We start from the raw sequence: 18001 nt of genomic DNA on the forward strand, positions 1-18001 counted from the left end.
TGCTTCATTCTTCCCTCCCATCATTTTCATCCTTTCACACACTGCTTGCCTCCTCCTGCATTACCATTAAAATTGTAAACCATGTTTACAACAGCAATATATATATTTATTTATTTATATTTTATAAATAAATAAAATATATATTTATTTATATTTTAAAATATATATTTATTTAAAATAAAATATATTTAAAATAAATATATATTTATTTAAAATAAAAATATATTTAAAATAAATATATATTTATTTAAAATAAAAATATATTTAAAATAAATATATATTTATTTAAAATAAAAATATATTTAAAATAAATATATATTTATTTAAAATAAAAATATATTTAAAATAAATATATATTTATTTAAAATAAAAATATATTTAAAATAAATATATATTTATTTAAAATAAAAATATATTTAAAATAAATATATATTTATTTAAAATAAAAATATATTTTAAATAAATATATATTTATTTAAAATAAAAATATATTTTAAATAAATATATATTTAAAATAAATATATATTTATTTAAAATAAAAATATATTTAAAATAAATATATATTTATTTAAAATAAAAATATATTTAAAATAAAATATATATTTATTTATATTTTCCCATGCTTATATACAGCCATGTGCTGCATGATGATGTTTTGGTCAAAGACAGACTGCATATATGACAGTGATCCCATAAGATTATAATGGAACCAAAAAAATTCCTATCACCTAGTGACATTGTAACCATCATAGCGTCATAGCACATTATTTAATTTTTAAAACAAATTTTGTGTAGCTAAAGTGTACAGTGTTTATATAGTCTACAGTAGTGTACAGTAATATCCAAGGCCTTCACATTCACTCACCACTCACTCACTGACTCACCCAGAGCAACTTCTAGTCCCGCAAGCACCATTCAGGGTAAGTGCCTTAGATAGGTGTACCATTTCTTATCCTTTATACTGTATTTTTACAGTACCTGTTCTATGTTTAGATACTCAAATACTTACCATTGTGGCACAATTGCCTACATAGTATTCAGTACAGTAACATGCTGCAGAGGTTTGTAGCCTAGGCTGTACCACGTAGCATAGGTGTGTAGTAGGCTAAACCATCAAGATTTCTTGTTTATATCATTTGCCCACCTTTCTATTGGTTTGTTTGTTTATTTATTATTTGCTTAGAGATTTTTGTCTATGTTAGATATTTACTCTGTGTATGTCCCCTAAAATTTAAATCTCTTCTCCAAACTACTTTTGTCTATTCACTTTATGGTATCCTTTCCTAAGTTCTTAACAAATTTTGCAATTGTCAAATATGTTTGTTTGGGATTTTAATTATTAGCTAAGATTTTTCCACTTCTGGAATGTAGAAATTCATCTGCTTTATTAATGTGAAAGCAGTGGTCCCTTAAGACTTGTTTTTGTTTTACATTAAATCTTTAATCCATTTTTATTTATTTATTGTTTACCTTATTAGCTATGTGTACAATTTTATTGGCTTTCAGATGAAAAACTAGTTGTGGCTAGTTTATTTAATAATTTGTCCTTTTTTCCACATATGCCTCTAATTAATTATTTCTCTTTCTCTTAGTCTGTAAGATTTCTAAGGTTAGGGAGCATGCTTTAATCAGCCTTGTATTCTTATAATCTGTGATGATTCTGGAACATATTCCATCATAATGCCTTTTGTTAAGTGAATAATCAAATTGTCCTAAAATTTCATGAAGCCAATAGTAATAATTATATTTGCAGATAATTTTGTCCTGACCACTGAAATAAGGACATAATGAAGGACATATGGAACAAAGGAACAACGTGACTGAGTTTGTCATCTTGGGGCTCACCCAGAGCCTCCAGGGTCAGAAAATACTATTTGTTGTGTTCTTGATCATCTACGTCCTGACACTGGTAGGCAACCTCCTCATTGTGATGACTGTGGTGGTCAGCCCAGCCTTGGATGCCCCTATGTACTTCTTTCTTGGCTACTTATCATTTATGGATGCTGTTTACTCTACTGCAGTTACCCCGAATATGATTACTGACTTACTCCATGAGAGGAAAACCATTTCCTTCCAAGCCTGTGTGACTCAGCTTTTTATAGGGCACTTATTTGGTGGTGCTGAGATTTTACTCCTGGTTGTCATGGCCTATGACTGCTACGTGGCCATCTGCAAACCTCTGCATTACTTGATGATCACGAACCAACGGCTGTGTGTTCTGCTGTTGCTGTTGGCCTGGGTTGGAGGTTTTGTGCATGCTGTCATTCAACTTCTCTTTGTTTACAACCTTCCCTTCTGTGGCCCCAATGTCATTGACCACTTCATCTGTGACATGTATCCCTTATTAAAACTTGCCTGCACTGACACCTCTGTTATTGGCCTCACTGTGGTTGCCAATGATGGGGCAATCTGTGTGGTCATCTTTGTGCTCTTACTCATCGCCTATGGGGTCATTCTGCACTCTCTGAAGAACCTTAGTCAGGAAGGGAGGCACAAAGCCATATCCACCTGTGGCTCCCACATCACTGTGGTGGTTCTCTTCTTTGTCCCTTGTATTTTTATGTATGTGAGACCTCCTTCTTCTTCCTTACCAATTGATAAATCCTTGACTGTGTTTTACACTGTTATCACCCCCATGCTGAACCCCCTAATCTATACTCTGAGAAACGCGGAGATGAAAAATGCCATGAAGAAGCTCTGGACCAGAAACAGAAAATGAAGTGGCAGATAAATGTGTCACCCATTTTCAACGAAGAGTTTCTTCTTCCAGGAAAGCCATGTGCAATTATATAATTGTAGTACATTTTTCCTCAGATTTAATAAACTTGGACACAATGAATAATATTTATTATGTAAATACTTAAAGGGATCAAACTTTTTTTAAGATTTTCATAATTTCTTAGGAAAATATATGTTCATTTTTTGGGTGTAAAATGGCTCTGTCAAGACTATTGATTTATGTGCTGTAGTTAATATTGTAAATTTATTCTGGTTAATGGGAGATTTTCTCATGCTTCTCTCCTAAATAATGTTAAATCTTTTTTTTAGAATTAATAGTGCTCATTACAGATTTCAGAAGAATAAAATAAGAAATGGGATGTAAAAGCTTGGTTCACTTCTCCCTACACAAATATAGATCATACTAATATTTGAAGTATTTTATTTTTGTATTTGTAAGAGGCTTTAGATACACAATTTTTTCATATTGCTTAGCATATTAAGGCTGAAGAGGAATAATGCTTCAGAATTTTAATACTAATCAAAAGGAGGCTAAGCATACAAAAACTCTGAATGATCGAGGGAGATATGCAGAAAAATGACGAAATCTTACTTATTTTTCCAATTGAGATGAGGCCGCGCTCGGGTGGGCGCCCAGGGGCCCCGGGCCGCCGCCGCCGCGGCCGCCGCCTGCCGCCACCCCTTGGCAGGAGGGCGCGGAGGGTGGGCGCGGCCGGGCATAGTCGCGGGCCGGCGGAGGACCGAGCGCGGGCGGACGCCTCACAGTCCCATCGCGGCGGCAGCGGCGGCTGCTTTGTGGGTCGCAAGCTCCGCTCGGCTCCCCCGGCCGTCGCGCCGCGGCCCTTTCATCTGCTCCACGTGAGGGGTTATCCCCGCCCCGGCAGCGTCGTGACCCGCTCTCCCCTCCCTCTCAGCGCTCCGCCGCCGCGGCGCAGCCTTGGGGAGCGGGAAGGCGGGGCGGGCGCGCCTGCGGTTGGAGGCGGCCCAGGCGGCGACTACACCACCTACACCACCGGCCTCACGGGCCGCTTCTCGCGGGCTGGGGCCACTCTCCGCAGCAGGCACACGATGGCTCCTCAGGGCCCCCCTTGCAGGTCCTCCTGAGGTCCGGGGCGCCCCCAGGAGAAGCCTCGAGCCCCACTTCTGAGGTAGAGCTGTTGGGCCCCCTGTGCTCCAGGGAGGAGTTGCTGCTGTAGTTCATCTCCAGGCTGCACGTGGACAGCTGGTCCCCCGAGGGAGAGGCAGGGCCCGGCCAAGGCTCTCCCCGCCCAGCACCATGACTATGTGCTGCCGGGAGCTCCTCAGGTGGTGGGGAGCCCTCGAGGTGCCCGGCAGGACCCCGGCCTGAGCCCCCTACATCGCTGGTGCGACAGGGGCTCCGGCTCCGGTAGATGAAGGGGTCATAGTCGCTGCTGAGGGAGCTGCGGAAGGTGGAGCAGTTCCCATACACGCCCTGGTTGCTGACTTCAGTGCAGTCCACCACAGAGTCGCTAGAGGAACAGTGGCATTGCCCAGAGCTGCTACTGCTGCTGTCACTGCCGGGGCAGTCGGCCAGGTAGCCACTGCACACTGAGCGGTGGCCGTGGTAGCAGCTAAAGCTGGATGTGCTGCCACTCTCCAGGTGGGAGGGCGGGGCCACGTGCACCACGGTGGGGAAGAGCAGGCTGCTGCCACCGCCACTTGGCGCAAAGGCACGGGATGGGCCCCTGGGAGCCAGGCTGGGCGGAGGCTGCCCCTCCTGCTCTGGGTAGCTGAGGCCCTGGAAGTAGTAGTGTTGGTACATGGTCTCGTACTGGGAAAAGCAAGCTGCCTTGGAGAAGCTACGGCCACTAAACTTGGGCCTGCGGAAGGGGTGGGCTGGTGAGTAGGCCCGGTGCTCCAGGCCGCAGCGGCGAGCAGCCAGGGTGTGGTCCAGGTGGAGGGGTGGGTAGCCACGGATGTAGGTGGGGGTCTGCGGAGAATAGAGGCTCTGCTCCCCGGGCCGGTCCATGGTCAGAAGTGTGATGGGGTTCCCGTGGGCGTCCATGCTTGTCCTTGTAGGGTAGGCTGGGATGGCATTGGTCCTGTGCACGCGGCCGGGGTAATGCACTGGCAAGGTCACCCTCTGCTGCCGCCCACGCGAGAGGTTGTTCGGCCGTCTCCACACAGTCGGCACTTGGGTTTCCCTTTTGTTCTATGATGTTGTGCCGACAGTGGGGGCAGGTATGGTGCTGCAGCAGCCATGGGTCCACGCACTTCCTGTGAAACCGGTGAGTACAGGGGATAACCCGCAGCTCCTCTCCGTCCATATACTTCTCCAGGCAGATGGCACAGTCAGACGTGGAGCTACTGCTGAGTGTGTCCAGGGCCCCACAGCTTCCCTCCCGACGCCCCTTGTTCTTGGAGTTGAACTTTCTGGTTTCCATCTTCCCTAGAGCCTGCACGGCCAGCCTGTTCATGGGCAAGGAGGATGAGGCAGATTTGCATTTTCTTAATGATTAATGATGTTGAGGATTTTTCCATATGCCTGTTGCACATTTGTATATCATCTTTTGAGAAACATCTATTAAGATCTTTTGCCATTTCTTACGTGGGTTGTTGGATCTTTTCATTTTAAAATGATTTTAGAATCAGTTTGCCATTTCTCTTGTTCCTGTTATGTATTGGTGCATAACAAATGATCTCAAATCTAAGTACCTTAAAATAACCAGTATTTTATTACATCTTATAGTTTTTTGTGTTAGACATTTTGGCAGAAATTGAACCATTCTGCTCTGAATGGCATGGACTGAGGTCACTCTCTGGTATTCAGCTGATAGCTGGGCTTTTATGGAGGGTCCAAGATAATTTCACATAAATGATGCTTTGGCAGGGATGGATAGAAAGCTGGGCTCTGCTGAATCCGTTTTCCTCTCTATGTGGAAACAGAGGTATGCACACAAAGTCTTTCTAGTGAGTTTGCCAGACTTTTAAATGACAATTCAGGGATCCCAGAGTGGGGAGGCAAAATTTAGAAGCTTGCAGGCCAGTTAAGATCTTATCTCATTATGACATCAGTTTGAAGTCCAGGCTGCCTCCCATAACATGTTTCTGTATATAGTATTTCCATTTTGTTAAAAGACTTTCTTGTGCTGCTCCGTTTTTTTGTGAATGGCCCTCTGACATCACCCACAACAAAGACGGCACTCCTGATGGCATTAAGTTGTGTCTCTGTGAAAGTCCAATAATTTCTCAGTAGTTTTCTTTCAAATGTGCTTTATCTGGTCAATGAGTCAGGGAGTTATTGAATCCCAAATCATAGAGTTCATCACAGGGTGGCAGTATTAGATTTCTGCCATTCTCCATTGTGCATATCTTCATATTGCGGTTGCTTCTGAAAACACCTAGACTTATTGGGTTCTGATAGCATTGCATGGTATGTTCCTAATATAAGTCTCCTACAGCCAGTGTCATTTCTGTCTTGTAACTAGGATGTGAAAGAAATAGTGGTATATTTGGTAAAGTTTGTGGAGTGTCTCTAATAGTCATGAGCCATGTTATTTCCAGAAACTTGCCTGATTGGTCCAGGCTCTGTACTTTGGCTAGATTGATCAGCCATCCTTGACCAATAATATTTCCTGTAGCTCCCATATTCTTTCAAGCTTCTTTTTCTCAGGAAAAAACTATTACAATGTTATCAATGTAATGAGTTAACTTCCTTTGAGTGTGGTCATGTCTACATTTCATTTCACCAAATTATGGCAGTATACTAAACATATATTCTTGGGAAAAATGGTAAACATATGTTGTATTCCTTTCCACATAAATGTAAACTATTCCTGATATTCCTTTGATTGTTAATCTGGAAGATACAGATATGGAAATTGCAATTAAAATTTAAAAGAATAATGAGCCATTTTGGATAAGATGGATTATAATGTCACAATGACTAAAATAATGTGCTATGTGTTCAAATACACACACGTGCACACACACATACACACATACACACATATATACATGAGGGTTACTTCAAAAAGTTCATGGAAAAATAGAATTGAGAGATAATACAAATCTGTCCATGAACTATTTGAAATACCCTCTTGCACATATATGGAAATGAAGAAAAATACTTATAAATTAATGTAATTTCATATATTTAAAATGAGGGTGTTTCAGTTAGGATGTTTTTGGTGCAAATGACAGAAAACTCAATTCAAAGTAATTTGAAATATAAGAATATTTATTGATTGGTTAACATAAGTGTAAACTTGAATGTTATGACAAGTTTCAGGAGTAGTTGATAAAATGGACCAATTATCTTATAAAGAACCCTTTTTCTTTGTTCACTGTGTCCCGTTTGTTACAGTGTTGGATTTCTCTTAAATCTGGTTCTCCTATCATTAGAAGTACTGCTACCTATAGCAACTGGGAGAGGGCTGGTATCTCTAGTGAACTGTACCATATTAGGGAGTCAACAATGCGCTTGGCAAATGGCATTTTGGACAGACAGTGAGCAGTGACAGTAGCCTGATCAGGTTTGGTGAAAGGTAGATCATGTTGTTCATTGAGGCCATATAGAGCATTCATCTCTGTTAGTGACTACAGGGGTGACGGGGGAATGAGGCTGACTGATACCCAAAATACAGTGCATCTTGTTCAGATTTTTGAAAGCTTCCTCTGCAGTAGATTCTGCCTGATAGGCATTTATGTGGGCAGCTAACATTTTTGTATTTGGTGTCCATTCTGAAAGATTCATCTACATACTACTCTGCATGCTTAGTCATCATTTTTCCATCTTTTTATTTTTAATTCCCTCAATAGCTTATCAAATCTGTCAGCCACTGTCCATGAATCTGTATAGATACATAACTCAGGCCATTTCTCCTTCCACCTGAAGTGGAAAAGCAGATGTTTTGCTCAAAATACTGCACACTGACGGGCCCAAGGCATTGGCTGTGTGTCTGCATCAGAACTAATTTTTTGTCCTTTGCTTGCTTACTTCTAAAATGGGGGAACTTCCTATGGGGTCCAGTACTTGAACTGTGTGGTTGAGCTAAATTGCTGCTTTGCTGCTGATTCCCTAGGGAAGGCTTTTTGTGCAGCTCAGGTTTTAGTGGTTGACCTTGTAGGTACTTCTGGCTCTCCAGAGACCAGATGCATCTGTGCTGTGTAGAAACTTTGATCTGGGCCTGAGTCTTTTCATCAAACTTCACCCCATGTTGTTCTATATTCCTGACCAGTCTCCTCTGAGTGGTCCTTCACTGATTGGGATGCTGGTCAGCTGTACTTGCTGTGCACAGTGTTCCCCCAGTGGGCCTGTCTTCCCCACTGCCCGTGCTGCAAACACTTCCCATGCGATGGGATGTGCACTGGTCCCTTATGATGACTCATCAGCTTCTGAATGGCTCCTTTTTTTTTAGTTGTTGTGGCTCCTTGCTCCTATGTGGGTCCACAGGAGCCATATTAGTGGTTCTTGCTGGCCTGGGGACCACCAAGCTCTCTTCTCTGCTGCTGCCTCGAAGGGCACAGCTGCAGTTTTTGCCAGCTCCTGTTCTATGCACTCAGCAGCTCCAGCCTTAAAGCGGCCGTGGCATAAAATGGTTCTTCATTCCTTGTCAGTTTTTTAAAGCATTCAAGCACGTGCATTTTACATTTTCTAGTTCTTTTTGTTGTTCTTATTTGGAGATTTGTTGTAAAACAAGCCATTTTTGCTTTTTTAGAGGATAAATACATATTATAGCTCTAAATTTCTAGTTTGGCAATGTATATGGGTTATAGGAAATTACTGTAGACTGTGGAATATTTTGAGGCAACCTCTACAACAGTTAATATTTTCAATGTATTTTTCTTATTAGAGCAAATAAATTTAGATTCTTGGCTGCTGTAGGTATCATCTGATCTAGCAAATACTTTTTCTGTATTTGGATAAGCAGGAAGCATTAGTAGTTCTTTGAACTCAGCTGGAAGGGACATAGAGAATTATGCCTTATGCATATATTAGTGCTGCATCTTGGAGTAATAATTTAATCCACAGTAGCTTTGATCATATCAGCTAGTACTTCTGAATTAAAGATGATTGTGCATCTTTTACCACTAATCAGTAAGAAAGGCACCAGGCTTAGACATATTCTTTACATTTTAGAAGTAATATACATCACATTTGGGTTTCCTGGATTTAAACTATTTATTAGCTAAATTGAAAGTGCCAAATTTTAGTGGAGCTCATTACACCTTAAAGATCTACAGCTGGTTCAGATAAGTATTTATGTGACTCTTCATCTAAAGCCCTTTTGACATGGAAGATTCAGTATTAACTGAATATACACCAACGAGATAAAGATGCTCAATGGAGCTGATGGAAAACCAAGTTAAAGAAATAACAGTGGAAGCCTTTAAACACTGGTCCCATGTTGGAAAATAACAAATTTTCCTTGTAGAAACTGTTTTTCAAGTTGTTATTGAACTAAAATTAAGGGATTGAATTAATGGACTAAAGATCATTATGGTTAATCTGACGCAGATTCACGCCTTGATAAAAACCCTCCATTCCAACCAAAATTGCAGAACTATAATTACCCATCTTTTCAAGAATTAGAATGGTAACTTCAATAATCTCCCAAGTTCCAAGGCTCTACATTTCTGAACCTTAGGGTTTTTTGGGCAGAGACTCTCTAGCAGTCCGAGTAAGGCCTTTTTTTTGCTAGGGATGTGGTTGGTTAAGGAAACCAGGGGCTGCTGCCTCTTCATTCTAGTTTAAATATTATTTGCCTTAACTAAACATAATTATAATGTGAAACTCATAATTAATTACTCAATTTACTTTAGAATTGTTCTTTTGACATTAAAGGCTTTTCACATTACTTGCATTTATCTATTCTTTCTTGGCAAGACCTAAATCTTTTTCCTCTAGGGATTGTTCTAGGGCAGAAAACTGGAGAGTTTACTTTGTTTGAATTTGTTCCAAATATTCTAATAAACTTATCTATAATGATCTTACACTCTCTTTCATTTAAAATAGTGATGATACTAAAAGTCACAGACTGTGTCTGCACCTATAAATGGAAGAATTACTGTCCATATAGAATGACTCAAGAAATTTCTGAAAACTCATAATTCTGCCCAAGCTGGTGTATGTCTTTAGTTGGGATCTAGTCCTCTGGATGTGATGTTTTCTTGTTATACCCATCATTGCTTGTACAAATTTGTGGAAGATCTCAATTTACTGAGTTGAGATTGGCATGAAATAGGTACATGCTTTTAATGGGGAAAGAGGCAGTCTTAGGGATATGCTATTTGAATGACTAAATGAAGAGATCTGCTTCTACCTATGAGAAAGCTCTGTCATTGACTTTTCCATGAAATTAAATTCTTGCATTTGCCTTGTTAGGTACAGAGCTTAATGGCAAGGGGCATGAATGTGATAATAAATTCTCAAGGTAAAGTACTTTCTGTTTGCTTCACCATGTTGACTGAGAAGAGAAAAATTTCGGTAAATAATTTGAGTGTTCTTAAATTTTCAGTATGCTTATTTGTGCCACCAAATAATGGGTTTGGCCAGGTTAACTTTCATTAATTAGGTCACTTTTTACGTAGTCATGCAAACATAACATGTATGTTTTTCTGTGAAGAAATTTTCTCAGCAGGTGGGAATATTCAACTACCTTGCATTACATTATTTTTTTAAAAAAATATTTTAGCCATCCACTTTGGATACTTCTACACTCCTCTGAAAGACTGAGATGATTGGAAACCTATGTGGAAATATGAACATTGTAGCCAATTGGAACTATTTTTAGATCCACTGATTGGTCATATATTATCATGTGTTCTATGATCACACATGGACACATGAGGTATCTACAGTTACCCTCGGTAAAAGAAGCATTGATTTTCTGGACAAAGGACAAGCCCAAAATGTGAGTTCTTGAAACAACTGACAAGAAGTACTTATTAAAAATTCCTTTAATATATTGATATATAGCTGTTTTAAATATCACGTATTTTTATTGGAAGCATCTGTACATGGAAAACTAAGTTCACACAATAGAGAAAATAATCAGAATATGCAAAGTATATCTGGTTTTAGTATAAAGCCTGATGGATGTTTATTTCCATTTTGCCAAATAAGAGGAGGAACATATGGCATGTTACATGTATAACAGTAAAACAATGGATTTATAATCTCAGTTTCTGGGATATTACATTTTATATGATATGTTAATAAAGATGTGTAACTACTTTTATGTATATTTGAATTAGAGAATTTAAAAGAAGTGAGTATATTACCAAGCGGAAAGTTACATGTCAAGTGGTAAATCTGGTATGGCAACAGGCAATGTGGTTGCAGGGGCCACGTTATTCACCACTGTTCTGTGCTCTTTCTTCATGAATGTCTTGGATTTTAAATAGGTACACACTGAATGAGAAACTAATACTCATTATTTGCTCGGTGTAATTATTAAATAACATTTATCACTGCCTACGATTTTTTCTTTTCTTTTCTTTTCTTTTTGGTCTTGTTTGTGACTGGTAAGGGGATCGCAACCCTTGGCTTGATGTCGCCCACACCGTGCTCAGCCAGTGAGCACTGGCCATCCCTATATAGGATCCGAACCCGTGGCGGGAGCGCCGCTGCGCTCCCAGCGCTGCACTCTCCCGAGTGAGCCATGGGGTCGGCCCACTGCCTACCATTTTTCAAGTAATGGAGGAAATTATTTTTTAATTATAAAATTATGAAATATGAAAAAATTTCAGCACAATAAAATAAAGTAGGGCTGCACTAACAGCATCATAAATACTTTGACAGAGAAGGATTCTGAAACCGTCTACTTCAGTCTCTTTATTTTCCAATGATAAAACTGAGACAGACTTGTAATCACATTTTAAAATGACTCAAACCCATGCCTTTTTATACTGAGCTTGTAATTTTTCCTTGAGTATGCTTCTTTTTGGAATCTGGGCCCTACAGTTCTATTTTTGAGCACTCTCATTATCTAAATAGCATTATATATGTTACATATATATAAAGAAACCAAACATGTCCCACTATCCTCTACCTCCATTTTCAGTGTCTATTTTCCCATCTCATCTTATGTAGCTCACACCAAGAGTTTTGAAAAAAAGACTAGACGATAATGCAGCAATTGGTGATAGTCATGGGTAAGTTCAGTTCAGTTCAAAATTATTTGCTGGAAATCATTACAGTGTATGTAAGTGTGTTAGGAATTGTGCTATATACAAGGATAAAGTGGAGAGAATTACAGGTTGTTCAAAATCTGACAGTCTGAAAACTAGACCAAGTAATTAATACAGGGAAAAATGTGCTAAACAATTTTGTAGTTATTTGATACAGTTCCAAGTCCAGTCTCTTGAAATTTAATGAGATTCATGAAGATTGAACATCCTTTGAGACACGAAGGACTGAACATCTAATATGCCATGACACTGAGTGAGAAAATTCAGAAGAGTTGTTATGTCCAGTTCTACACAGATCATATTGTAGTTACTCAGTAGAAATATTACAAGCTCAAAGGACTAACTCTCTGCCAATTTATTTTGAGTATTTTTTTTCTTTGCTAATCTGTTCTATTTTTATTTTAAAAAATAATTTAGTTTTTATTGAAACATAATTGATTGTACATATCTATGGGCTACAGCATTGAATATCAATAACCGTGTGCACTATGTGATGTTCAAATCAGGATAATTAGCATATGCTTCATTATAGAATGTAATTGGTTGCTGTGGCCTTTTACTGATTTCTCCCTTTCCCCCCTCTCCCTTTCACACCTCTGTTAATTTCAGTTCTGTTCCCTTCTCTTGGAAGTTCAACATATTATTGTGATTGTTGTTTGTTTGTTTGTTTATTTATTTATTTTTATCTCCCACTTTTAAGTGTCTGGCTTATTTCACTTAACATAATATTCTCTTAGTTCATCCATGTTGCTGCGAATAGCAGTATTCCATTCTTTTTCATGTTTTGCCTCTCTTTTAACTGGGCTATTTATTTTTTTTTATTGACTTGTCCCTTTTTAAATTTATTTTTTAATTGAAACATAATTGATTAAACCCATATATGGGGTTCAGAGTTGACCATCAGCACCTGTGTGCGATACATGATGATTAAATCAATATCATTAGCATGTTTGTTCTTATAAATCATAATTACTCTTTTCTGTCTCTTACCCAATATCTTCTCAACTTCCCTCCCTGTCCCTCTTTCCCACCTCTAGTAACCATAGGTCTGTATTCTCCTTCTGGAAGTTCAACGTTTTATTGTTGTCTTTCCTTTTCTCGTTTCTTTTTCTGTTTATTTCAAGTTTATCACCTCCACCAGAGAGTAAGGTATTTTGAAAACAGGAGCCCCTTCCTTGTTTGTCATTGCTGACTTCTGTGCCGTAAATCACATTTTAAATAAGGAGTTATTCAATGTATGAACAACTGTGGGGCCTTTGACTACTCTTCTCTTTAGAACACCCCCTAAGATTTGGAGATAGAACCTTTTAACTGCAGGCCCAACTAAATTATCTGAGGAGAAATAGAGTTGTCAAGGGAAGGTATACTGGGATTTTTGGAAGAGGAACCCAATAGATATTTACTAAATGTTAATTGTGTGTGAAGCACTGTGCATGACATAACAGTGAAGATGGGCTCCATCATATAATGGACATATCCATACTTCTATTGTCAATTTCATTACAGGTCCTGTTATCCTGAGCTCTCATCTCTGATACAAGCCTTCCAAAAGAGCAAATGGGACAGAGTAACAATGTCACAGAATTTGTCCTCCTGGGCCACTCTCAGGACCCTGGCGTGCAAAAAGCATAATTTGTCCTGTTTTTATGCATGTACATTGTGATGATGCTGGGAAACCTGCTCATTGTAGTAACTGTTATTGGCAGTCCCTCGCTGGGCTCCCCAATATACTTCTTCCTTGCCTGTCTGTCACTCATGGATGCTGTTTATTCCACTGCCATTTCACCCAAATTGAATATAGACTTCCTCTGTGAGAAAAAGACTATTTCCTTCCAAGCTTGCATGGGCCAGCTCTTCATAGAACACCTATTTGGGGGTGCTGAGGTCTTCCTTCTGGTGGTGATGGCCTATGATCGCTACGTGGCCATCTGTAAGCCACTGCACTATTTGACCATCATGAGTCAGGTGTGCATCCTGCTGTTGGTGGCGGCCTCGGTTGGAGGTTTTGTGCACCCTATGGTTCAACTTGTCTTTTTGTATAAGCTCCTTTTCTGTGGCCCCAATGTCATGGACCACTTTGTCTGTGACATGCAACCATTATTAAACTTGCGTGCACTGACACCTACGTTATTGGCCTCGTTGTGGTGGCCAATGGTGGAGCAATCTGTGTGGTCGTCTTTACCCTTTTGCTAATCTCCTATGGGTCATCCTAAACTCCCTTCAAACTTAGAGTCAGGAAGGGAGGCACAAAGCCCGGTCCACCTGCAGCTCTCACCTCACAGTGGTTGTCCTCTTTTTTGTTCCTTGTATTTTCATGTCTGTTAGACCTGTTTCCAACTCTCTCATTGATAAATCTATGGCTGTGGTTTGTATGGTTATCACGCCCATGTTGAATCCTTTAATATACACCCTGAGAAATTCAGAGATGAAAAATGCTATGGACAAACTCTGGTGTAAAAAGTTAAGTATTGATAGATTAAGAATGTTTCCCACACTGAGTATGTTTGTTCCTAGCTCTAAAGCAACAAATAGTAAGTTCTAACAATGAATGATTCAGTATATTCAATGGATGCTTCTTTTTATTTGTGCAAAACCATCAAAAAATATTATATGTTATTACTTGAGATTAAAATCAATCTAATGGAGAAATTCTGGAGGATGAATAAAAGGCACCGGTATTTGTCCTATTACAAGTAAAAATAGAACTAAGCTTACCTTATTACTTTATTTTTCTTGGTTTATATTTAAATGGTTTATCTTGGTTTATATATTAAATTTATATTCTTAGAAGAAAGGGGTTTATTCTTTTCAAAATGGAAAAAAAAAGCTATTTTTGAAAGTTTTCTATCACCAAAATTCATGAGGAAGCAATTTGGCTAAAACAACAAATTACTGGAACCAAAAAAGCTGTTTTAAAATTATAGTGTTCATTATGGCATCAGCAGAGTAGCTTCCTACAGCTGCATTATTCATTTTATCTTAAGATCACTTCTGTTCTTCAGATTAAAGTTTATGAATTTTCAGTTCAGGCTTTCTGGAGGGCATGTGACAATGTGTTTAGTGAAGGACATTATCAGTTAACAATTTTTTTAGGTGGGATGTGGTTGGTAACCCAAATAGATTCTAGTTCTTGATTGTAGAAAAGATACTTCAATTTGGTTTTGGAAACCATAGTAATCCAAGTTGTAAGCATATTTTTTGATTTTCCTCACTATTGCACAGTTATCATATGCATTTTCAACATTTTTCAAAGAATAGGTAAATCTTATTTTGTCTTCATGATGCTACAGATATGGGTAAAGAAATGTGTAATTTTGCATAATCATTGCATTCCCTAAAAGTTGTAATCAATTTAAACACTTTGACTTAAAATTGATTTTGAACCTTCCCATTCATGAATATAACATGTTTCCATTAATTTAGGTCTTCATTAATGGTCTTAAACTTTTGAAAAATTCCAAATTTTTTTTATATCTTTCCATAGATTTCTGGACATATTTTCATTGTTTTTTCCCATAGCCTTACTGAACACAGATTTTTATCAATATTTGTAATCTTTACATTATGTAAGTAAAATGATATCTCACTATAAATCAACAATTTGCATTCATTTTGTTAATGGTAAGGTATTTCACCATTTACAATTTCTTTATGAATTGATATTTCATATACCTTACCTAAATCCATTGGCATATTCAGAATCTTTTTATGACCAAAAAAGATTTTAAAAATTGTAATGTAAAACTTAATTTTTCACTAGATATTGTTTTTGTGGTGTCAAAGTGTTACGCTTTTTATTTTAATGATGTTTGTCAATCCTATTCTGTCAGTTTCTGACTTTTCTACTTCAAGACTATATAAGAATTTATAAATATTTTCTTCTAGTTAACTAACGTTTATTATATTTAAAGCTTTGAATTGTATACTTCTGCATGTATGTGTGTGGGAGGATTTAGAGAAAGAGATAATGTGTTTGTGCGTGGATATGTTTATTTCTGTGTACATATGTGTAATCAATTAAGTCTACTTTAAAAATGGTTTCCTGTTGTCCTAATGATAATTTTTTTCACACGTTTACACAAAAATCCAACCTTCTTCCCTAATCTGATGTGTCATGTTTATTATATTTTGTTCAGATATTTATGTATCTATTTCTAAACTCTGTTCTTTGATTAAATGATTATATCTAAAACACCCCATTATTTTAGTTTATGTAAGTAGGATATGATATCTGATATAAGGTCTATAAGTTATACTCTTATTTAAACAACGTTTTCCTTTTTTTTAACTGAAACATAGCTGATTGCACATATCTGTGGAGTACAGAGTTGAATATCAATACCTGTGTGCGATAGGTGATGTCCAAATCAGTGTATTCAATATTATACAATGTAATCATTTTTTGTGGCCCTTTACCAATTCCTACCTTCCACCCCTCCCCCTTACCCTTTTCAACCTGTGGTAACCTCAATTTTGCTCTCTCCTTATGAAAGTTCAGTGTATCATTGTAATATCTTCTTTGCTTCATTCTTTCTTAGTTTCTTTCTATTTATTTACTTTTTTAGCTCCCATTTATGAGTGAGGACATGCAGCATTTCTCTTTCCGTGCCTGGCTTATTTCACTTGACATAATTTTCTCTAAGTTCATCAATGTAATGCTGCTGCAAGTGGCAGTATCTCATTTTTTTTTTAATAGCAGAGTAGTATTCTGTTGTGTAATTATACCACATTTTCCTTATCCAGTCATCCAATGATGGACGTTTAGGTTGATTGCAACTCTTGGTTTTTGTAAATAGAGCTGCAGTAAGCATAGAAGTGCAGGTATCCGTTCGACATGATGATTTTCATTCTTTTGGTTACATATTCAGCAGTGGAGTTGCTGGATTGAATGGCAATTTAGTCTGTAGTTTAAAACAACATTTTCCAGCATTAGTATTAAAATCATTTTGGAAGGTTTCAAAACCCTACTAGGATTTTGACCAGTGATGTATTAAGCCTACTTTTCAAATCATTTCCTATTGTAAGAAAACCAGTGTTTTAAAGACATTTACAGAAAAATACTATCTTCCTCCCTAATCTGAAATGTCATGTTTATCATGTTCAATGTTGAAAAATTTATTTATCTATTTCTAAACTATCTCCTCTGATTAAAGGACCATTTCTAAAATACCCCATTATTTAATTCCTGTAAGTAGATTTTGATATCTGATAGAGGGCCTGTCACTCAATAGCCTTATTAAAACATCATTTTCCAATATTAGTACTGGAATAATTTTAGAAGATTTCAGAAACCTACTAGAATTTTGACTGGCAATGGATTAAATGTGTAAACAATTTGGAAAAGAATTAACATCTTGATTGCATTGAATTATTCTACCTGGAAACATGAAAAATCTTTCCATTTGTTTAGGTCTTTCAGATTGGTAATTTTTTTGTTTTCTGTATATAAGTCCTGCACATTTTTTGATTGCATTTGTATTTTGTAATTCAGATTACATTAATAAAAACATTGTTTTCACATTATATTTTCTAAATAATTATGGCTATTATTCAAGAAAGTTAATCTTGAATTCCGGAAGTTTACTGAACTTCCTTATTTAATATAAAAATTTTCAGTTAACACTTTTGGATTTGCTAGATAAAAAATGGTATTATCTTAAATAATGATTTTTCTTTCCAATATTTTCTTTCTAATTTTTTCTTTAATGTTTTTCCTTATGATATCAGTTTGTTGTCTGATATAAGGAAACATGGGATAATAACCAGATTGAGAAAACCGTGACTTATTCTTACCTTCAGTGGGGATGCCTGTAGTATTTCCATATAAAAATGTGTGTTCATTAAAAATTGTCATTCCCACTTACGTGTCAGCGTCTTGACAGAAATAGACACCACTCTTCAAAGGAACAACTGAAAACATTTATGAAGAGTTTGTGGGGTTAAAGAGTATAAAAAAATGGGAAGTACTCAGAGCTAGCAACAGTGGGGTCATGACTATACCTGGATCTGAAGGCGCAAGAGGAGGAGGAATTTTTTTCCATAATGTAGTATTAGCTGTTGCTGATAATGAGAGGGTCACTTGACAGGAGATGTCATTTGATTACAG

General features: G+C 37.6%; 1 protein-coding gene and 1 pseudogene across 1 annotated transcript; one reads left to right on the plus strand and one right to left on the minus strand.

Annotated features, from left to right (window-relative positions):
• Positions 1-1798: 1798 nt before the first annotated feature.
• On the plus strand, positions 1799-13846 carry LOC134374877 (olfactory receptor 4A47-like). The gene is made up of 2 exons (XM_063092943.1): positions 1799-2707; positions 13838-13846. The coding sequence occupies exons 1-2, from the start codon at positions 1799-1801 to the stop codon at positions 13844-13846; spliced, it is 918 nt and encodes a 305-aa protein (XP_062949013.1).
• Positions 3332-5177, minus strand: LOC134375038 (E3 ubiquitin-protein ligase ZNRF3-like; annotated as a pseudogene).
• Positions 13847-18001: the final 4155 nt, after the last annotated feature.

This window comes from Cynocephalus volans, chromosome 4 (genome assembly GCF_027409185.1).
Source record: "Cynocephalus volans isolate mCynVol1 chromosome 4, mCynVol1.pri, whole genome shotgun sequence".
In the NCBI taxonomy this organism is placed as follows: Eukaryota; Metazoa; Chordata; class Mammalia; order Dermoptera; family Cynocephalidae; genus Cynocephalus; species Cynocephalus volans.

Bases quoted from the DNA above. Each gene is read 5' to 3' on its own strand.
- LOC134374877 (XM_063092943.1), top strand. From the start codon at position 1,799: ATGGAACAAAGGAACAACGTGACTGAGTTTGTCATCTTGGGGCTCACC.